This window comes from Camelus ferus, chromosome 11, assembly GCF_009834535.1.
Source record: "Camelus ferus isolate YT-003-E chromosome 11, BCGSAC_Cfer_1.0, whole genome shotgun sequence".
NCBI classification, from domain to species: Eukaryota; Metazoa; Chordata; class Mammalia; order Artiodactyla; family Camelidae; genus Camelus; species Camelus ferus.
Genome location: NC_045706.1, coordinates 21,920,899 through 21,944,055, shown reverse-complemented (window position 1 = coordinate 21,944,055; position 23,157 = coordinate 21,920,899). Strand labels below are relative to the sequence as shown.

The window sequence follows — 23,157 nt, the reverse complement described above, 5'->3', positions numbered from 1 at the left end:
TCTGAGGGACTCTGGGTCAGATGCTACTCAGAATGGAAGAGGGTATCCGGGAGGGTGGGCTCCAGGACTCCTGGCCCTCCTCACATGTGTGACTCTGCTTTTGTTTGCTCTGTGTATCAGGCTTCTTAATACCTTTTATTTGACAAAAGGAATCTGCTGTTAAATGTTTGAAAACCACTGGCATTTCTGTAGCACTGCTGACAGCATAGGCCAAGGTCAGGACTTTTTGTGTGTGGACAACTGAACCCCTAGGAATTCGGGCGGCATCCAGGCCCCTATCCTCTCTCTGCCTATTTATAAATGAGATGATTGTATTTAAGGCATAATGATTTACCCACTAGTGAGTCATTATATACAAACGTACATGCATTAGATAGTGCGAGTTTAAATAACCCCAAACCTAGCCAACCTCTTCATAATGCACTTCCCATGATACTCATTTTGCATAAAATATTCACCGCCTCCCACCCACCCCCTGTAGGAAAGCGTCCCATGCCCAGTCATAATTTCCTTTTTCTAGACATACTGCTACTGTTTTTGATCTGCCGTCTTGTGTAGTAGAAGGGCCCGTGTACTTACGCACACAGCTCCTACAGTCTAGAGAGACCCCAAAGATTCTGTATCACCTTGTTTTGTTTTGTTTTAATTCACAAAGAGGTAAAGGCAGCCATCTTGGTGGTTTTGCTTCGAGAGCCTGGTGTTTGATCTCCTGCTCTCGGGGAAGCTGAGCTGGGGACGTACAGAAAGCTGTGAAGTTTGCTAATCTGTCAGTGCCTTTTCTGTGCAGGGGGGCCCAGGGTCTGGGGTTCTGTAGTGAAATCAAAAGGAGTTAATCCTTCCCTGAAGAGCCCTTGTTTTAATGGGAAGGTGTCTGCCTGCAATGTGTCTGTTCAACATGGATAAAGGAGAAATCGACTTTCCTCTGTAGGGGCAGGGGAGAGGGAGATACGTTGGCCTTGGTGTTCTGAGCCGAGATGGTTGGAAATCCTGTGCTTTCTCCTTGCAGGGCGGCTCTTCTAGTGATTACCCTGGAGAAGCAGTAGTTCAGTGGTGGCAGGGGCTAGAACCCCTTCAGTGGTACGATTCCTACCCTGGCTTTTAGGGAGTGTGATGAAGAAACAGGAACAGGACCCTAGTAAGTCATCACAAGAGAGCCATGCGTCTTTACTGAGCTACCATGAAGCCCTGTCCTGTCCTCTCTGCTGGCCCAGGAGGTGGCCTTCAGTGTGATACAGATTCAGGCATTCATTGAATAAAGTTTCATTGTGCGTGTGAGTGAATTAAACAAACAAACAAAAAATAGGTATGATACTGACATATCTTGAAATATCTGAACTGTAAGAGAAAAAACAGATACATAATTAAGATGCAAATAAAGTACTCTAGAGTGGTGGACAAAGCAGAAAATTCAAGGGAGGGAACGCCATCCCAACCCTGCCACATCCTTCTCCAGATACACAAGGAGACCAGTAACAGTGCAGACCCAGCTACTCCCTAAGGCCACGCTCCCGGTGATGCTGTGTAGAGAAGCACCCCCACCCCCCGCCCCATAGCAGGGAATTCTCAGGATGGAGCAAAGGCTTACACGAGAGTGGTTCTCAGACAATCCCAGGATTGCAGTGAAGCCAGTGGGTAGTTTGGATACAGCTTGCTGTTAGTATTTAAGAGTTTTGTGTATAAACAAACAAACAAACAGCACCCTTGCACTATGTTTGTGTGTGTGTCAGGAGCTGTTCTAGAAGGATTAGCAGTTATCAAGCACCACTGGCCGATGAACAGACATTTGGTGACCCACTAGAAATACGCCAGGGGCAGCGGAGCATGCTAGAGATAGAAGACGTTGTCCCTGCTCTCAGGTAGTTCATGATTCAAGCAGCTAGTGGTCTGATGTGGGAAAAGATCCCTGAACTCAAAGGCCTGGGTTGTAGTCAGGAGTCTGCCCCCTACTGGCCAGGGCACGCTGGGCAAGTCACTTGGATTCCCAGAGCAATCATTTGCTGACCTCTGTAAAATGGAATCATGTTCCTTGCTCTGCCTGAATTGGAAGGTTGTTGTGAGGATCAAGGGAGATAATAATGACTCTGAAATGCTTTGAAAACTGCAGAGCCCTCTAAATGCAAGAATCAAGAGACTAATCCACCTGCAAAAATCAGCCTCGCTCTATTTTGCGTATGCACGTTCTCTTTTAAGGGTTTTGATAAGCCTATTGCATAAAAGATTCCTAGTCTTTCCTCCAGACTCATTCATTAATTATTCATGGATTCAACTCATGTATTGACTTAAGTGCAGGATAAAATTGTCCCACATACCTTCCATGATGTTGTTATCACAGAAACCAAAGTCTAATGAGATATATATCTGTATATATGTAACTGTAGATATTCGGGGGTTTAATTACCTTTCAAGAATCTTGAGTGCCTCCTTGGAGCATCTTGGTTCCCAGATCACCTGGGTTTTGATACTTTAAGAGCCTGCTTTATGTGCCAACATGAGAGGTAGGGAAGCCTCTATGGTGTGACTACTGTGATCCCTAATAAATTGTTATCTTTCTGAAAGAAAAAAGAAAAAAAGCCCTGAGGCAGAAATTAATAGAGTGTAATTATTCAAAGAAAAACTATTTGGCAATATTTTAAATGATGTTAATTTGGCCTTAATGGGAGAGATTTTTGAATGTTAAATAAATAGCAATTTCATCATTAGGGATACATTTGCAACACAGGAATTTAAACGAAAATGAAAGAGTTGCAGAGACAATCTTCAAAAGAAATCTAATAAAGACGTCTTCAGGTGAGTATTCTTGAAGCACTTTTCCGAATCTCAAGTCAGCTGTTTTCAGCAGGCAGCACTAATGGAAGTCCTATAGCTAGCATGTAGCTGGGATGTTTCACTGTACACATAATGATTTTAGTGGCTGGGTGTAAAAGTCATTGCTAGTATTTGAAATACTTCCACGAATAGACATAAAATAGTGATCGGATTTTGCAGTAATAGTATTTAGTTGACCTTTGTGTTAAACTTCTCTTATGTCCCATTCCCCATGCTTCTGGCTCATGTTTGCTTAGCAAGCAGCTATGCACAGAGGTGGCCGGATAGCACCTGGCCTCCACTGCTCCGTGGGCCTCTTGCTTTTTGTTCTGGGACTGATTTCTCCCTAGGCAGGGGGCTCATGAGAGACCCCTCAGCCGTCCCGCTGCAGACGTCTAGACCTGAAGTGCAAGGTGTCTAGATCTTTGGGGACGATGTGTGCCGTAGGAGTCAGGAGCCATTGGATAAGTACTCCTCTCTTCCTGGGTCAGGAGGGCAATTCTGAGCCTCATTCACTGTGAGTCTTCATGCGTAGTCTGTGAGTCCCCAGGAGAGCTGAACCCCAGCTGCTCAGAGTAATAACCGGTTCAGTAATGCAGCCTGAGGTGGCTTTCCTTCCCTCTGGGCTTCCTGCTTGCCGGTCCCACCACTCCCGTTCCCCAGGGACATTTCTTCAAGACAAACAAAACCCAAACCACCCCTCCAAAAAAGTTAACTACCTGCACAAAAGCCCTTATCTCAGGCTGTGCTTTTAGGGGGAACCCAACTCAAAACAACTTCGATTTGCTCTTCGAGTCCGTACTGTGTGTCCAGGATTGCAGGTGGGGTGAACGCTGCGAGACAAGTGAAAGAATCATCCTCATCCCTATGTAAAACTCCCCAGTCTGAACATCCATTCCCGTCCCTTCTCACTTCTCAGAGACCTGGCTTTGTTGACTATCCTCCTTTCTCCTCCATCTTTAGCTTACTCATCCCTATTTCTGACTCTCCATCAGTGTTTTAATATTTTAAATTATCCACCATCCTTAAATTAAAACAAAATAAAACCAGGAAACTTTCTTTGAACCCCATACTCCTCTCTGCAAACGACTCATCTCTCATTCCCAACCAAAATTTCTTGAGTGCCGTCTACATTCACTCTCCCATTTTCCCATTTCATTCTCTCTTTAACCCACTGGAGACTGATTTTTGCCTCTGCCACTTGGTTGAAGTTACCTTTGTCAAGTTCATCAAAGATGTCTTTGAATGACATCCAGAGAACACCCCTCAGTAATTGACTTAGTGGACGTGTCTGCAGCCTTGGAAACTCCTGACTGCTCCTTCTTTCTTGAAGCACCTTCTCGTTCCTGCTGCTTTGATAATGTGAGGTCTAGCTTCTCCCCGATCCCTTCAGCCTCATCTTTCTGTCCTGCACAGGTGCCTGTGCCTCTGCTTCTGCCCACTTTCTAAGGATGAGCTTTTCTCAGACCCCTCGCTAGATCCTTTTCTCCGTTCACTTCTGACCCTCCATCTGACCAGTCTCGCCCGTCCATTCCTGCAGCACAGTGTCAGTTACCAGCCAGCGGCTGCTGATCCCCCGTGTCTCCTGCTGAGACGGGGAGGCTCCAGGGAGGGGCTCCTTATTTACAGGATGCTCATCAATTCTTTCGCCAGAGCGATCTCATCACTCTGTTTCAAAGCTTTGCTGTGCCTGACTCTAATAAATGATTCAGATTTGCTTCTTCCCAAGAGATCTGCTGAGACTCCGTGGAGGTTACAGTACTGTTCCTTACTAGGCCAAAAGCACAAGGAATGTTTTCCCTTCATCTCAAAAAATTATTCTGTAATTAGCTGCATATTAATAACATAAGTATCTGCCTTTTTGGTAGTACATGGATGGGAGATGTCTGGTTTAGGGGTGTCAAATCTTGTTTTTCATTTTCTGTACCACCTCTGAGTCATTGGTAATGAGGGCGTAGAAGATCGTGTTGTGGTGGTACAGTAGGAAAGACTGCTTTTCTTAATTAGTGGTGTCCCCGCGGGTGTGAGAGGGAGGGTGGTGGCACGTCTGCTCTGCAGTGCACTTTGCAGGAGGAGTGGCACTCACGGTGTTTCAGGATCCAGGAGCCTCATGTAGTTAGGCTGTGCGTTCTGGTCTGGAAGGTGGGGAAGCTATCCATCCAGGGACCACAGATGTTTCTATATTCAGCTCAAAGGCTTTCAGATCTCTTCCACTACTGGGAAGTCTGTGAGTTCTTATTTCCAAAGCAGGGATTCTTCTGAATATTCTTGACACCTAGACACAGCACTAATTTTTACCCACTAATCAGCAGATTGAAAGAACTGTTGTCTTTGTTGGAAAAGGGACTCACATTTCTTTAGTGCCAAATTTGTATCTGGTGTGTATGCATTTTATTTCATTCTACTTTATCTTCTCAGGATCTCAATGTGGCTCATGTCATCATCTTTATTTTGCAAATGAGGAAACTGAATTTCAGAGCATTTAAAGAATCACTTTGTGTCATATAGCTCAGTAAATGGAAGAGGCAGGAGAATCTAACCTCAGGGAGGCCTGGGCTCATAAAGGATGGCAAAAGAGGACCATTTCTGATTTCATTTTCCCAGTCTGAAGCTCTTCACATTAGAACAGCCAGTGTATCCGGAAACTTTTCCGGTTGACTGTGAAAGTGAAACAGGCAGATGTGGTCCCTGTCTTGGTAGATACTCTGGGCAGGACAGCCTCACCTCACTCCTTGTTCAGTGGACGGTGTGTCAGGATATGTTTCAATTTTGTTTCAGATCAGAAACTTTCTGCATCATTAACCAAAGAAGGGCTTAATGGAATTCAGTACAATGTAATCACGCCCACACCTCTGAGAGCTGTCCCTCAGATGCACTTAGAGGATTATTCAGACACTCATCACTGGGATGCCAAGGCAGGTGGTGAGTGACAGCCTGGTTAATCATCATTACCACCCCAGCCAAGCTCTTCTCGAGCCTTCCCCACGTGCCTTGCCCCTACCTCATCACGCACGGTCTGATTTCCGTGATGAATTTCGGGACAAGGCTTCTCCTGTGTCACGTTCCAGAGTGCAGAGGAGCTGTTGAATCATGACCCAGTCTGGCCTCCCCATCATCCTTCCCTTCTAAGCCCCAGCAAGTCTCCAACACCACTCTGCTAAGCCCAGCCCCCAGAAGGATCCCTTTCCTGGACCCATCTCCTATTAAAGATAATTATATTGTAAAAACAACAGTGCTGATAACGCAGGCAGTGGGGTGTTGACTGAGAAGCGGACTGTTAGGCCCAGTTCTCTCCCGATTACCGCTCTAACTAGAATATGCATCTATTTCAGAGTTTTAGCTTTTTAAATTTTTAGTCACTCTGCATTTAATTCCATGGCTCCTAATGGGGCAAGAAAACATTGTGGACTTCTGCACGAAGCCTCTAAGACTCAGAACCTGAAAGCTCTCACGGTCAGCCAGAGTAAGATCTTCTGGGAGTTTGATTGTGGCAGAGCAATGGCTAATCAAACAACTTGATTTGACTGAACACCTACTATGTACTCTGGGCTGTCTGAGACAAGAGTGTCGATTGATTGACTCATTCATTCATGAACAATCATTTATTGAGCATTTAATGCGCTCCTATTACTCTTCTAAATGGAAGGACACGATGGTGGACGAGACTGACGAGGTGGTGGTCCTCACTCTTCGTTCGGTTTAGATGAAGAGGTGGGACTGCATGGCCAACAGTCTCCATGACATGCTCGGAAGCACTTAAGAAAGTGTTAGATTCCTTCCCAGAGTGAAGGGGAGCCATGAGGTGTGAGATGATCAGGGGCACTTTCCTGGAGAAGGTAGGGCTCAAGCCAGTCCTCAAAGAAGGGAACTGACGTAAGGAGTCCAACTTTAGGACCAGTCAGCACTCCAAAGAGACCCTGTCACGGCAGGAGAGAGGAGACAGTGTCCATGGCATGGGGTGGGCCGGTGGAGGAGGGTGGCGCAGTGTTCCTGGGTTTAAGTCTGGTCTCACCATGACTCACTCTGTGACCCTTGGACCATTACCTTTCCTCCCTGGAGCTCAGTTTCCTCATCACAAAATGAAAGGATGGCATCCAGATAGAGCATTTAAGGGGGAGGGTATAGCTCAGTGGTAGAGTGTGCCTAGCATGCACAAGGTCCTGGGTGCAATCCCCTGTGGCTCAATTAAAAAGATAAATAAGCCTAATTATCCCCCCCCCCAAAAAAAACCCATCACCACCACCAACAACAAAAAACAAATAGAGCATTTAAACCTTTTGTTGGTAATGCTGTTCTTAACCGTGGGGACCACTTTTCGAAAATCATTCCAGGAATTCCAGTGTATAGAACAGATACAGGAGGAATGGCTCTAGTTTAAGGGGGTGAGGGGCTGTGTTGGCTCCCTGACCCACCCAGCCTCTTCTTCACCCCTTAATGGAAACTCCCAAGGAGTCGCTGTCGAATTCTAGAATGCCGTAGAATCCAGTTTGGAAGGCAGTGAGCTGTATGACTCCAGAAATCCCTTTCTAGAGCTAAAATTCCACAAGTCTGCTCCCTCTACACAGGATGATCTATTTAATCAGACACAGAGAGGGAACCGTCATTGGGAAGTATTTCCCAACTCATGTTTCCACTGTCAGAATCAAAAAAAAAAAAAAAAAAAGATATTTGGAATGTAGGTAATTTCTCAAGAGAGTTGCTGAATCATCCTTCTTTCCTTTCACATACATCTACTGAGGGCTCAAAATGGAGATAAGGCAAGAGATCAGAAATTCAAGACCAAGAAAAACTTAACGTTCCTGGAATGGGAGGGGTCATAGTCAGTGAGAGAGACGCAACACAGAGCACAGCAGTAAGAAGAAACACACTTGCAACCTGTGATAAGCCTGTGCAGAAATCAACATAAGTGTAAGAGCCGATACTAAATAACAGCAAGGCGGGGCTTCATTCATTCATTTATTCCAGCAGTCCTTCAGCAGATTCTTCTAGAGTTTCTACTACCCACAGAGCACGTGGCTCCACTTGGAAGATTTCATCATGAACCCAACCCAAACCTTAGTCTTCTCATGGGAACTTATGGTGTAGATGGATTCTCGTCTCTGATAGTTATTAGGAGGCAGAAATAAAATAGAATAAAAGCATCAATTAAGAGAAAATCATGTGCATATGTGTATATGTGTGTGTATAAAATATACTCAGATTTTGCTTAGGGGGCTGGGCCATGTGAAGTGTTGTCATGACAGGTGGATCCGGGCACCCTCTTCCTTCCCCCTTCCTAAACTGGGAGTCAGAAGGTCTGAACAGAAATCAATTCGTTCAATTTATTTTTAACTTCTTTCTCCTTAGCCAGGATTGATTTTTGTCTTTGTGATCAATGGCAGAGAGAATAGCTCCATGGCCCGAGCAGCTATTCCAGCGTGTGGTCTGGACGGTCACATGTCTATCGAACAGAACTTTAGAGGCTGATTTTGAAAGTAATAGAATGAAGATGTTTAAAAGGGTGGGCCTGATTACCCATGCCTTCCTGGTGAAAAATGCCTGCAGGCGGGGGCTGCTGTATGCTGGATCGCCCCAAGAGAACCTCAGGGTGGGTAAGGCAGCGGGACTCCAGGTCTGTCCCCCGTGGGTGGAGCCTCGGAGGGTGAAGCCGGGAAGGAGGCAGGCTTGGGGGTTAGTTTATTGTTTGACAACCTGACTCTCTACCTCCCTTCCTTTTAAGCTCTTTCTTTTTCTTCTTCCTCCTATTTCATCCTTACTACGACATCAACTGCTATGAGATTCGGAACTGCAAGCAAAACATCTGTTGCAGGAAAAAAGGGGGGGGGGAATTGATTGGTTCTCTGTGTGTGTGTGTTTCTTGGGCTTTAAAACTGTCTGATTCTTTCATCTCCATTCTCTCCCCTTCCTTCCTTGTTTTCTTCTAATCCAGTTTGTGTGTAATGGGGCCATGAAATTAGACATGTCCGCCTTCTCCCTCTAGCCTGGTAACCTCTCGGGACCAGGTAAGATTGCTTCCACTTTCTTCTCTGAAGCCTGTTTTCAGCAGAGGTGCGCACCTTGTGCACTAGTGCGCGGTGGTGATCCCACTGAGCGCAGTTAGGGCGGAGAGCGGGCCACAGCCAGAGCCTTATGTCTGGCTCTCCAGAGAGAACGCCGCCATTCCACTGCCCGCCCTGGGTGGCAACTACTTCCAGATTGCAGTGTGCAGACATTGTCCGCGTGCTCTTCACAAGACTGTGTTTATTATTTCATTGCACTGGGTAATTGCTTCTTAAGTGTTCTTTGTGCGTGTGGGAGGGAAGGCGTAGAAGTACTGACTTCCTTACTTCTTCGGATACTTCATCTGAGATGAGTCCTTATGAAGTGGATTGAACATCCTTCTTCTGTGCAAGCAACACTATAGTTCTCAGCATTTTCTTAGTTAAGATTTGTCCTTGGTCTTCCTCCACAATTTTTACCTCTTTGGCTCGTTTTCTTTCTTACTGAATAATCTGTAGTCCCTGGAGAATCAATTATATATGATAGTGTCTGCTAACACTTAGTGAGAGACTTGTATGAGCTAAGCGCTTTATTAATATATTTAATTGTTATGACATCCCATGAGATGAGTCCTTGCTGACTTCCATTTCACAGAAGAGTCACAGAGAGGTTAAGACATTTTCCCAAGATCACACAGCCAGTAGAGCGGAGCAGAGACTTGACCTGGGCAGTCAGCACCAGAACTTGCCTTCTCAACCACTGTCCTTGTCCTGTTCTCTAAGTGAGAGTCACAACCTAAGCTTTCTTACTTGTCTGAGGGAAATTGGGTCAAGTTCTTGTGGAAGGGGCAGTGAGTGGGAGTGGAAAGCTTAACACAAAGCAGGTGCATAAAACATGCTTGCATAGTCATTGAATGACCACAGAACAACTGGCAGCACAGAATCTTAGGAGACAGGCATTGAAGAAGACCTACACGGGCAGAAAACCGGGAACCAGGATATGAAGGGAGGAGGAATTCAGACATGTGACATTTTTGAGTCCCTACTTTGCATCAGGCAGGTGTTGGGCTCATGTCATGAAGGTGCTTGTCTGTTTCAAGATGAAACTGAGGTATGGGAGCAGTTAAGTGCTTTTTCCAAAGAGCTGTAATTGCCAATAGGGTTGTGGGAGCAGTTAGGATCCATGTCTGGGCTTCTGCTCTGATGTTCTTTGTTATTATTCACATTGAAGAACTAAGTAAGTAACCCCAAAAAGGTGCAGGAAGATCAAATCCCTGGTAACCCAGCTATAACTCTTGGGAATTTTCTTGAAGCAAAACCACATTCCTGATGTGAACCACCTCTGTACAGATAAACAAACAAAATTTTAGTGAGATTATTGAGCAGTGTAGGATAGACCTTTTTATTGAAAATGCCGAGCGAAAATGAAGCAGAGTCTTTCTGCCAGATACTGCACAGGAAAAACACTTAATAAATCCTGGACATGCCTGGTATTTCTCACCCTTTCCCCAAAGCACCTCTTCCGGAACCAACTACCAGTGACCTCCTCTCTTGGGTCTCCTGTCCTGCAACCTCTCCAGCTCTGCTGGTGACCTTTTTCTCCGTTCAAGGTCCATCCCCACCTTTCCTCTCCATGTCTCCCTTTGGTGTGTAGAACAGTCCAGCCATGATCTGGTTTCTCTAGTCTCCCGACCTCAAATCCTTCATCCCGTTCAGCAAACAGAATGTCCTTCGGTGTGAGACTCTGTTCTCCTCCTAAGGCAGTGGGACTGTAAATAACACCTGTTTAGATATGACATCTTATTGGGGGGATGGGGTGTGCGCACATATGGGCATCCCCATACGTTCACGCATGTCACAGGTTGGGGGTGATACAGAGGACTATTATGCGTACATCTCTGGAGTTAGGCAAATGTGAGTTTGAACTCCAGCCCAGCCATATGCTAGCTGTGTCACTCTGCCATCTCCATGTCTCAGCCCTGTCATCTGTAAGATGAGACGGCATGAGTGTGGGCCCCGCCGTGCCAGCACTGATGCTATTCCCATTCATGAAGTATCGTGAGAGCAGGTTGAGGAAACTATTGGGGTTCTGGGGTGGGGTTTCTCCATTTTGGAGTACTTAGGCTTTGCCCTGCTCAGAGCTCCACTGCACTGTCACCCCCTTTACATTGTCATTTGCACATCTTATGTGTTAGGCTTGTTTTCACAAAGAAATGGTGAACTCCACGAGGTCACAGCCCCTGACCCCTGTGATACCTGAAGCAGCCAGGACACAAAAGGGCTGAAACAAGTAGTTGCTGATGGATGGATAAATGTAACTCATGGTGGGATCGGGACCAGTATCCACTATGAGATGTCTAAATGTGATTAGTGTTTAAGGAATGATGTGAATTTGGCTAGACCTTTAATTAATATGTGGATTCGGCAGTGGGCGGGGAAGAACATCTTGTTAGCTGCTTCTTTGTTCCCACAGGAAAGCACTGCTCTCTGATGGCTCCTGGTTTTCCATGCTGTGGTCTTGCCAACCACTCAAAGGAGTATTTGATGTACAATCACGACCCACTTGTAAAAATCCATGCAATTACCCCCGCTTTGTTTTATTTTTTCTGATCTTGACTTAGTGAATACAGACTGAAGCAGCGTGGCAACATGAAAGGAGCCTGGGTTGAGAGTCAGAAGTTCTGAGGTTGGCTTTGAGCCTTACGTGTGAGTAACAAGGTGACCTAATGTAGCCTGTCTGGGCCTCAGACTCCTGAATTCTGACATCAGGGTGTTATTGGTTCTCCCTTGCATGGTTGTGCTCTGACCAGATGAGAGTCAGTCCAGTCATGGAAACCAATGGCACAGAGTGGAGTGCTCTACAAATACTAGAGATGACAGGGGTGCCGGGTACCGAGAGACAGTTGAGTGGGAACAGGACACATTATCTGCCCTCAAAGACAGTACAGTGTAAGAGACCATGGATGTACCCACTTCCCAGTAATTCAGGACAGCAGTGGGTAAGTCCAACAAGGGAGCCACAAACAAAGAGCCCTGAGAATCAGAGGAAGAGAAGCTGAATTCCAGCTGGGAAATTGGGGGAGGATTCATTAAGGAGATAGCTTTTGATGTCAGCCAGTGTGAAATTCGCCAATGCTGGCATTTTCTGGGGACCTGAGTCAGAATGACTCCCTCCAGGTAACTGGTCCTAAACGAGGAAATACTCTGCAGCAGACACTTGGGACTCATTCAGGGTTGCACAGGGGAGTGGGCATTTTCAAAATTTAAAGACCCAAGTTCAAATCCAGGCTCTGCCACTTTGGAGCTGAGTAACCTCATGCATGTCAATCAGCTTATCAGTAAAGTGGGGCTGCATAGTATCTCCTCTACAAGGTCATCGTGCATGAGAGCAGGCAGTGCGTGCAGAGTGATGGGCGTAGAGCTCGGCTCTCCAATGGTGATGCTTCTGTGCTGGTAGAGGACGCTCCAAGAAGTAGCAGCTGGCATTTTACAAATATTCATGGCTCCCTTGGGGAGGTGGCAGTGTTTTCTGAGAAACAACTTGACAGATGGTTTACATCCATCCACTACTCTCCCCAAATTCATTCATGAGGCATGCAAATCCCGCGTTGGCGAGTCTTGCTGTTACATCTTGCAGCCCCTGTATCTTCCAAGTCTGTCTGGAAATCCCAGGTCCCAAAGAATCACCCCTACTTCTCTAGGAAATTAATGTTTTTTGTTTGCCTTGCCCTTTTAGGATCTTAAATATCTTGAATATATCAATACAATTAATCATTTTCTAAGCAGCGACATGCACCTGCCATTCATCCCATGTGGCTGAAGACACTTCTGTTCTCTAGCTCTGCCCGTCCATTTCTTGCCCCTCTTCTCATATTCCCTAGTGCCTCTAACCTTGCGGTCTGTAGAGTGCCTCTAACCCACAGACTACCTACAGCTATAGCTTTGATGGCAAATTTCAGTGCTCCACACAATCAATATAGTGGACATATCTGGATTGTCAGCTTGATTTCTGTCCTATGGCTGCCATAAAAGACATAGACTGAGTGGTTTATAAAAAACAGAAGTTTAAGTGGGGAGTGGTAGAGTACATGCCGAGCATACATGAGGTCCTGGGTTCAATCCCCAGGACCTCTATTAAAATAAATAAGTAGATAAATAAACCTATTTAACCCCCCAAAAAAATTTAAAAAATAATAAATAAATAACAAGTTTATTTCTCACAGGTCTGGAGGCTGATAAGTCCAAGATTAAGGCACTGGCAAATTTTGTGTCTGGCGAGGACGGTTCATAGACGGCCACCTTGTCGCTGTGTCCTCCAGAGTAGAAGGAAGGAGAGAGCTCTCTGGAGTCTCTTTCGTAAGAGCAGTAGTCTCTTCATGAGGGCTCCACCCTCATGATCTAATCATCTCTCAACGCCCCCCCCCCCACCTCCAAATGCCATCACACTGGGGATTAGATTTCAACATATGAATTCTGGAGGGACCCAGATGTTCAATCTATAGCAATCTGTCAGTGAAAATACTGCTAAAATCTTTGGGTTCCTGGTACATACACAGGTCAGTCATAGCATCCTAACCATTATATGTGTAGAACACTTTACAGTTACAGGAGAGCATTTTATAATCTTATCTCATTTACTTCTCTGTAAGATAAGGGTAATTGTTATTTGTTCCTTTTTTTTAACAGAAAAATAACCTTGAAACTCCAAGAGACTAGTTACCATGCCTAAAATTACATGTCTGATACACAACTGAGCTGAAACTCAAATCATAAATGTTAGAGATCCTGGGACCTTTTAACCTTCTTCCCTCTTCTCCTTTCCCACCGTTTTGATTTTATTTTCTGAAATTCTGGGCTATGGTAGAAAAGACAGAGGCCAGTGTCTGGCATGGGATGATTTCAGTCAGTTAATTGACCTCATACTGTCTACCTGTGTAAAGGAAATACGCTATGTGATACCTCAAAGAGAAAATGTTATATAAATGTAGGAAGAACATATAAGCTAGACTCCTTGTAGTATCTTTTCTAGCCCCTTCTCAGTCCATCTTGTATGATATTAAACTCACAGTGCAAAAAGAACAGGCCATTTTTGGGAGACGAAGGGGGAAGATCTTTTTATAGTAAGTTATAACATTTGTCTTTAGGGTTTCCATTTCCATGGGTAGTATTTCCTTCTTTTTTTTCTTTTTTGGTAAAGATCTGGCATACTGATCTAGAACACTCAAAGTAGGTTTTAGCTTTTTATCTATTATTATCTTAACTGGGAGTATTCAGATGTTCCAAAATTTTGTACTCTAGGATGGCAATTTTTAAATCCATATCTGTTCTTTTTTTTATTTCTGCATGTATTATCTTTGCCTTCTCATCTCCCAATAAAATTAGAAGAGGAAAACAATGAACTTCCATTTTGAATGGTCGGGTAGGCATCCCAAGATCCTCTTCCCCTCCTTTGAAATCATAAAAACTGGAACACGAAGATAAAACTTGTGGCCGTTCAAGGTCAAATCTCTGGCACAAAACACGCTGGCTTTGCCGTCTCCAAGTGTGTTCTTCTCTACAAAGCCATCCTTGCTGAGGGCAACAGGCCTCTATTCCTCATCAGCTCTGATCAGGTAGCCCATGTGGCTACCCCCACGCTTCCCGAAGCCTCCAGTTTGTATGTACACACTGTCACCCTGACTGGTAGCCCGTAAGCCCTCCAGATATTAGAGTGAGTGGACGTCTGTGCCTCTAGTTCAGCAGGGACAGGTAGTATGCTCTGAGTACTTAGCATGTGCCTGAACCTTCAGGGCTTAAGCTCTTTACATGATGTAGTGGGCTTCGTCCTCATGATAATGCATCAGTAGGTAGCATTAATACCTCCATTTGCTGGAAGAAGAAATTAGGAAGGTTAAATTACCTGTCCAAGGTCACCAAACCAGCAAATGGTAGAAGCAGGATTCAAACACAGGTCTAGGATCCCAACCAATGTGCTATGATGCTTAAAAATCAGAAGAAGAGTTTTCTTTGAAAATATATAATTGGGAACAGATCAAGATTGATCCCTTTATTATATTAAAAAAAAGAGAGACAGTCTCAGAGTGTCAGGTCTACTGATTCTTCTAGTGCTGTGTGTGGTCTAGACACATGGTTTTTGTCCCATGCTTTTCTTACTCACCACCTTTCCTCTACCTTACTGGAATTTCCAATAGGCAGTGAAGACTCCAAGAAGTTTCTTGGCAGAGCTGGTGAAGGTGGCAGTGGATTTGTCGGTATTTTTGGCCAGTAGTGTGCTGGCAACCTCTACACATCTTCCCTCCAGCACCTCCCCTCCACTCAACAGCCCCCCACCCCCGACAAAGAGAGAGCACGATACTGGCTTCACATCAGCTGTCTTATCCCAAATCTGTTCTTGGTGAAGCTATTTGGGGGCTATCTTAGGGCCCCAATAAAACATTTTGTGGGCAAGCCTGTTTCAGAGGAGGTTCAGCCTCAGTGGGAGTGCTGTATTAGGCATTAGACCCACTCTTCCTAGAAACAGGCAGATAAAACTGCATATTACATTAGTATCACAGAGCCTCCAGGACATAAAATGAGCCAACACCGGTTTGACAAACACTGAATTCGACATCAGCCAGTCTAGCAGAGGAGATAGCTTGCTGATAGGTGTCTTGTTCTTCCAAAGGTTGACACAGAGTATTCAGACACAGAGTATAGGACCTTACTTAGCAGAGCACGCTCGGAAAATGCGCTTAGGAGGACAGAGGAGACGTAACCTGCTGTGGAAGCCCCTGGGGCCATCCTGACACTTAAAGCCACATCCTGACAAGCCCTCTGGCTGTTTATTGACTCTTATGGTCTGGTAGTCAGAAGCCTGGTTCCTTGTTCTTGAAGAAAAAAAAAATGTGATCTTTGAAGAAATTATGTAGGTGGAGAGGAAGAGAAAGGCCTAACAATGTCAAGACTTATTTCAAATAAACTGAATAGAATTAATGAGCAAAGAAATTGGGAAAGTTAATTGTGCATCATAACAACTCAGCTGTTCCCTTTCGGTTTTTTTTTTTTTTTTTTAAAGAGAAGAAGCCTTTTTAACACAAAGGCTGTGTGAGAAGTAACTAACGGATACCTATGTAGGTGGTCATGTCTCTTGGCTTAGACAGTTTATTCACCTTTTATTGGACCCAGCAAGGTCCTCTAGCTGGAGAAGCTTCTAAATGCCACTTCCTCTGAAGGCAGCAGCTCCTGTGCAAGCTGAATGTATTTCCGTTATAGTCTGTCTTATTCGCACATTCCAAAAGCAGCACCATTCACTCCTGTGCAACAATAGAGCACTGATTTCCCAGGGCTGGGAAACTGACATGAACCCCCACAGAGAAAGATCTGCCCTGTCGGTGGGCATCTTATCTGGGAAATTGGGAGCTGAGTGACCTGGGGTCCATTCCCGTCCACGGAGAGGTGTGGAAGCTTCACGCAGTCTGAAGGACTAGCATAAGCCTTGCAGCCAGATAAACTTGGGTCCAGTTTCCAGCTCCGCCATTGACTTGCTGTGTGTCTCGGTGTGCTAACTTCTCTGTCCCTCAAATCCTCACCCGACCAGAAAACAGAAAGCTGGTGCACACAGAGGAAGATAATTAATACTCAAAAAAGGTATGTTATTAATACTTTTACCCTGTAGGGTACTAATAATCCTGTTAACAGTAATAAGAGTAATAGCAATAATTGCTGTTGTAGATACTGAATAAGGTCATGAGTGTAAAGCACCCATCACGTGACTGATACACAAAATGTTAGTTTCTGCTTCTCCGCAGGTTACCCACACCCACTAATGACTTCTAGAGACATTACAGGTTTTCTTCCGTCTGTGACAGAAACAGGCTCAGTATGACTCAAGGCTCTCTGGTACCCTTCTGGGGGGCAGATTTCTCTCTCTCCTCCAGGGCAAGCTATCATCCAGAAGCAAGGAGAAATGGAAAAAATAAGAGGGTATGTCTGTTCAGACTTTGTTACAGCAGGAATGGGAGCAAGTCAGAAGAGACAGACGTGCTTAATGGCCAATGCATTTGTCCAAAGGAATCATTTTCACTGGCCAGGAGCCCAATTAAACCTGTAAAATGGAAATCCAGAAAATCAGATTAACGAGCCAGTCATTAGTGAGGAAAAGACCCAGCTAATTCTGTGTTTAGCATGACGGATGGGCCCAGAGCAAATAATTGGATGACATTCATCAAATGTAAAATAAAAGGTGTCACTGAAAGAGGAAGTGGTAATAGTCTTCGGGATTTACAGTGCCAGCGGATTTGCTTGTAAGGAAGAGAAAAGTTCATCAAAATAGATTAATAGTCGCTAAACTTTATTCCTGCCTTGTGTGATTGCCAGAGAACCGCACAAATAATAGCGGAGAGGCAGCAGCTGCGTTAGCCTGGTGTCATTCCAGCGCTGGGAGGACTCTGCTCCCACGGGGCAGTCTCGGGCTTCTATCTGGCCATCAGTTCCTGTGCCCAGCCAGGGACTGGGCAGGAATGGAGAGTTCTTCTCTGCAGCCACTGTCCAGTCACTCAACAGTGGAGGAAATCAAGGCTCTCTGGTTCAGCAGATGAATCACAATTTATTGTTCAGTTTGTCAGTAAGTATTGACCTCCTGCCCTGTGCCTGACATTTTAGGGATGTGCTCATTCCTAGTTAACTAGTCAAGCACAGACTGGGGTCTTACACTAGCTTTTACAATGAAAAGCTGTGTGATGTTGGGCAAGTTAATTGACCTCTCTCAGCCTCAGTTTCCGAACCTGTAGAATATCTATCTATCTATCTATCTATAGTTATATATATGTATATATAGTATATTTATACATTTATGTATATATATATTTAGAAGTAAATGAAGTATCATTTATAAACTGCTTACTGTATCTTCTATGTAATAACCTTTCATTGCATATAATTATTATTACTCTTTTTTTAACCTTACCTCTTCTAAAAAGACATCATTTTTTTTAAGATGCAGCATTAATGCTATAATAGATTTTCTAAGGATATGAAGAAACACAAAATATACATACACATCAATTACAGCAATGTAATTTTTTTTTCTTAAAAGATGTTGGAATCAAGGAAATATATTGTATTTTTGTTACAATACAATTGTTGACATAAGTAAGATGGACGGAGGATTTGGGAGGGAGAGAACAGGCTTAGAGCCAAACTTTACTAAGTTCACATTTGTCTCTCTTGGGCAAGTCACTCAATGTCTTGTAGCCTCTGCAGGGTTGTCAGTGGGATTAAACTAGATAATTTATATAAGGGCTATGGGTAGTTCTAGAGCATGGTAGATGAAATGAATCGATGACAGATGACAGTTTTATCATTATTTTTATCACCATAGGTCCACTCATCTCCTGCCATGAGACCAGCATTACTCAGGAATCGGGAATGACAACCTTATAATAAGACATGGAGGGGTCATTATAGGTATATGATTACCATGGGAACAAATGTTGAAAGTGCTGTAGAAATGCAACTTACAGAATTCAGGAGTTGAGAGGAGGGAGAAGTTATAATGAATTGGTGGCATCCAAAACCCTTCCATGAGCTCCTGGGTCTCAAACTGAGATTTAAAGCAGATTTCAACAGTACAGAGAGGAGCGCAGCCAGAGCAGGGGCAGAGCCGTGGGAACCAGCTTGATATTACTAGGGGTACTGCGATGTCAGAGGCACTGGAAAACCTCTGGGCTCTCGGGCTTCATGCAGCTCTTTAATATTTTGAATGGTGTTTCTGAAGTGTAATTCCATCTTCATGATTTACTTAGGCACAGACTTTCAGGTTGTGTGGGTGAGCTTGTGAGAGAGAGAGAGACACAGAGAGACAGAGAGACTGTGCTTGGGCAGGACCATATCAGCCGTGGCCGGGCTGAGTTCCAGAGCCAGTGGGACTGATCACCCTCTTACGGGGACCACTCTGTTCTCCTCTGGCCCTCAGTAATTTGGAAACCCCAAGGGGCCCAGCCTTGCTCTGTGGTGTTGATAAGCGGCCTGTGTTGTCATCTTGTTCCCTATGGAGGTGCCTGGGTCTTCTGCGGAAGCTCTTCTGTTAATAGCTGCGCTCTGGCCAGCATCAGTGATGGGACTCGCCTCCTCTGATGCTGGTCTAATTCTCTAAGGGTGAGGTTGGTGAGGTTCAGGATGTCCTGGAGAGAACTGATTCTTTAGCATATGATAGGTGACCAGAGGATATATTCTGGGGCTTAAAAACTTTATCACTTGGTAAAGGCTTTTCTTTGCGGAGAGGGAGGTGATGAAAATGCTTTAGAACAATGTTAAGGGGCTGTGGTTGCACAGCATGGTGAATATGCCAAATACCACTGAACTGTGCACTTAGAAATGGTTACTTTTATGTTATATGAACTTGACCTCAATCAAAACAAATATTTTTCATTTCTGTAAACACAGAAGTCAGGAATGTAGCTGCATCTCAGAGGGAGGCAGGGGTCAGGGTGAGTGAGGAGCGCAGAGGCACAGAGGTGCATGTTGGTTAGCATTCAAGTTCTGGTTCTGTGCTGCTCCGAGTGTGGCCCCCAGATCCGCAGCATCAGCAGCATCTGGAAACTTATTAGAAAAGACAATTTTTGAACCTCACCCAGGCTGATTGAATCAGAGACTCTGTGGTGTGGGTGGGGGCCAGCAGTCTGAGTTTTAACAAGCTTTCCAGGCGATTCCAATACATGCTGAGGTTTAAAAACTACCAGCTGAGTTCTTGAGTTTGCAGGTATGTTTACATGTGTTGGTTTTGTAATTAAAAAGAAAACCAAATTAAACAAGTAAGTAGGATCATGCCAAGAGTAATGGTGACTGTATTTAGAACCAAGTATTATATTTTAATCCGATCCTATGCAGGTGAGATGTATTCAGAAAAAGAAAAAGACTTCTCAGCCACTCATTGACCTTAATCTGTCAGCATCCCATCTCTAAGCCAATGCAGAACAATATAGATTCAAATATAGATTTTATTTATTTATAAATAAATATATAAATAAATAAATAAAATTAATTAATGTTTTGGTAAAAAAAAAAAAGATGTCTTATCAAAGGGGAAAAAAAAAGTCTTGAAATACAAGACAAGAATGATTCTAATTAAAAAATAAAGATGTAAGGATAGCAGTGACCATCAGGGAGAGAGCCAGTCTCTCCTCTTGGTTCGTAGCCTCCTTTGCACCAAGCTTTTTCCAGGGTTCCGCCTTCACGCTGACGCTCACATCTGTTCTACCTGGCAGCGTGTGGTGCCTGCTTTGTGGGCTTTCAATCTGTGCAGGGCAAGGAGGAGCCATGCAATATGACATCTCTTAGAGTGAGGAGCGATGGGTGGCTTTCAATAGAGATGTTACTCCCCGCCTGCTCCCAGCAACCACTGTGGATGGGCGCCAGGTTTGGACCAGTGTCAGGGGGCTGGCCCATCTCCAGCAATTGCTTGGTCCTTAGCATGGAGCGTGGGCCTCCCGTGACTGCCTTATCAGCACAGCAGCCTGGTTGCTATTGTCCTCCCTCTCTTTTCTCTGAAAAGGCTGTGTTGTCTTCTCTTGTGAATATTAATTTCCCCTGAGTTAGGCTAATGGGGCCAAGAGCAGCCATCTGCAGAGCTGTGCCACGTTGGCAGGACTTTTCTGCAAGCCCAGACCAGGGGACCTTTTCTTGGAGTGGTTTCTGGGTTCCTCTACGAATCTGTCTTATCCCAAATGAAGGTTCAGATCATGACTCCCCCAGCCGTGAGACAGAGAGTAAAACGGAGACTCAGACTTCGGGTCTCTGACTTTCAAATCCAGAGTTCTTTCTCTGACTTTTGATGCCTTTAATCAACTTGCACTTGGAAAGAAATATCTGCCTAATGCATGGATTTGTAAATATGAAGGAAAAAGTTGTGCTCAGATTGGAAGTGAAATTAATTTCGAAGTAGGGAGAGCTTTGAACAATAGTAATTACTCAGATCCAGAAAAAAATTTTCTTTGCCGATCATATCATCATTGAAATGGATTAAAAACTTTTTAAAAAGACAGAATATACAGAATATATAAATCATGGGTCCAGCCCACATCAATAACTTCTCTGTTTTCAGTTGAAAATATGTATTAGTTATGTATGTAGTGTATGTGTGTAGAACACAGTGACCAAATACAGAAGCCCTGCTCTCACAGATTGTGCCAGCCATGCAGAAAGACTGGTGGAATTGCTCACTTATTGTCCAAGAGCATCTCGGGGCGCTGTGGGGTTGGAGGCCTGAAGCCAACAAGGGATATTCCATAAAAGGTTGTCACAAACCTATCGTGGCTGTTGACGGAGAGGCTCCCACTTTCCAACTTGTGCTGCGACCCGTAGCCCCATCTGACCTCTCTGTGTTTCCCCCGTGATCCAGGTTACAACTGGTGGAAGAGCCAGCTACTACGTGTCTTATCGGAGAGAAGCCTTTGCTCAGATAAAGCTGCCGAAGTACTCGCTGCCGAAGGTACGCACCACCTGCTGCCCCGGGTCCTGCCAGACAAAGCAGCAGGGAGAGGCTGCCTTGTTGGGCGGCGGAAGGATTGATCCCTGCCTGGGAGGCAGCTGGCATTCAGCGTGACTTAGCGCTGTGGGATTGGTCTCTGCTGATGTCACGGAATCTGGGTTCTGTGTTCCCTTCTCAGCAGGGCGCACAGACAAGAGCTTTGATTTCCTACGACTCAAACATCCTTCTTGGGTCATTTCCCAGGAGTGGTAGTGAAAGGAGCACTAACTTTGGAATCTCTTTGAGGGCCCTCCCTTCGCAAGGGCCTTACTGACAAACAGGGCCCGGCTCAGAATGGCCCAAGCATGTGTGTGTGTGTGTGTGTGTGTGTGTGTATTTGTGTATATATGCATATGCATAAAGGTGCCCAGGTGAGTCTCGTGGTTTCCTTGCTTCTCTCTACATTTTAATGCTGAATATAAATACACCTATGCTTCCACTCCCTTCTGCCACTATGAGTAATTAGAAAGGAATAATTTACTATGATGTTAATTGCAAATGATGGCATTTTAACTCCCCTGTTGGAAAGTCATAACTTGCTGTGTGGACCTCATCCCTGGTGAACAATAGCTTCTGGCAGGAGACGTATCTGAGAACCTCGGTGTGAACATGGGCAGGTACAACTGCATCACCTGGTGAGGCTGCAAAGAAGCAGAGTCTCAGGTTGGGCACGTATCAAATGCTGTGTTACAGGGACTTGGGTCCGCAAGCTGGTGCCGGGAAACACGTCATGAACGGTTAAATGGGTCTAGAGGTAGGAGGGGTTATGGGATAAGACGGTGGATAATTATCTACCTCCGGCTGCTTATACTAATTTTGTTATTCATGTCGGCATGCATATATCCATTCATTCGTTTGTTCCTTCTTTTGTTCACCCATTGTTCCATTCTTAATTCCAAATAAGTTTTTAGTCTGCACCAGGCACTGAACTAAGCTCTGTGGAGAGAGTCCCTGCCTCCATGGAGCTTGTATTCTGGTGGAGAATAGAGACACAGAGCCAGTGACTGTGGGTGTAGAGAGTGTTACAGGTGTGCAAGTTCAAGGGCCATGGGGACAGCATAGTTGGAGTTAACCAAATATGAGTGGTGAGGACAAGCTTCCTACAGAAAGTGATGCTTCAGATGATTCAAGAAAAATAAGGAGTTAACCCTATAGACAAGTGTTGGAGAAGCTGATAGGGAATGCATGCACAGGCCCTATTTTAAGAGAGTGTGGCTCATTTAATAAACTGAAAAACCATCTCGAGGGACTGGGTTGCAAACAGGTGGAGAGGCTGATGAGGTGGGCAGGGACCACAGTAAGCAGCCTCCAGGCCACGAGCATCATTTTCTCATTTTTCTCTACCCTCTCTGTGATTGACTTTATAGGACCATCGTGTAGTGTTGTGGTTGCAGGGGGTACCCATCAGATACTCTAAACCCAAGCAAGCAAGGGGTATCCCTGCTTGGAGAAGATGAGGAGGGGGAAGTTTATAATCATGTTATTTCCAAAAGAGAATGACCCCTAAGCAGGAACCTGATGATATCCATGTATGGGCCCAAGAAAAGAGTTTGGGGAACTTTCCAAACCGTATTCTCCATGGAGGGCCTATTCTGTCTCTGTATGTATGTGTGTGTGTATAGATATATATACATTTTTTTAACCTTCTCAGGAAAACAAACAGTTTGCTCCCCTGGGCAGCATGGCTGCAGGTGGGGACAAATGAAGCCTGGCATGGACCACAAGCCTAGAACACTCCATTAATGTTTAGCAGCCCTGTGGCAATTTACTCTGGTGGAGGACCATCCGTGCAGACCCTTTTATGGAACCTCATCCAGAACAGCTTCTCATTAATATGAAGGCTGCTGTGGAAATAACTGGATGGTTATC

At 44.8% G+C, this 23,157-nt stretch overlaps 1 protein-coding gene across 1 annotated transcript in view; it reads left to right on the top strand.

Annotated features, from left to right (window-relative positions):
- The window catches only part of SORCS3 (sortilin related VPS10 domain containing receptor 3), a 565,499-nt gene that overhangs the window by 434,792 nt on the left and 107,550 nt on the right, over positions 1-23,157 (top strand). Inside the window, exon 8 of the mRNA XM_032490977.1 lies at positions 21,160-21,249. Within this exon, the coding sequence (XP_032346868.1) occupies positions 21,160-21,249 (90 nt within the window). The remainder of the gene's footprint in view (positions 1-21,159; positions 21,250-23,157) is intronic.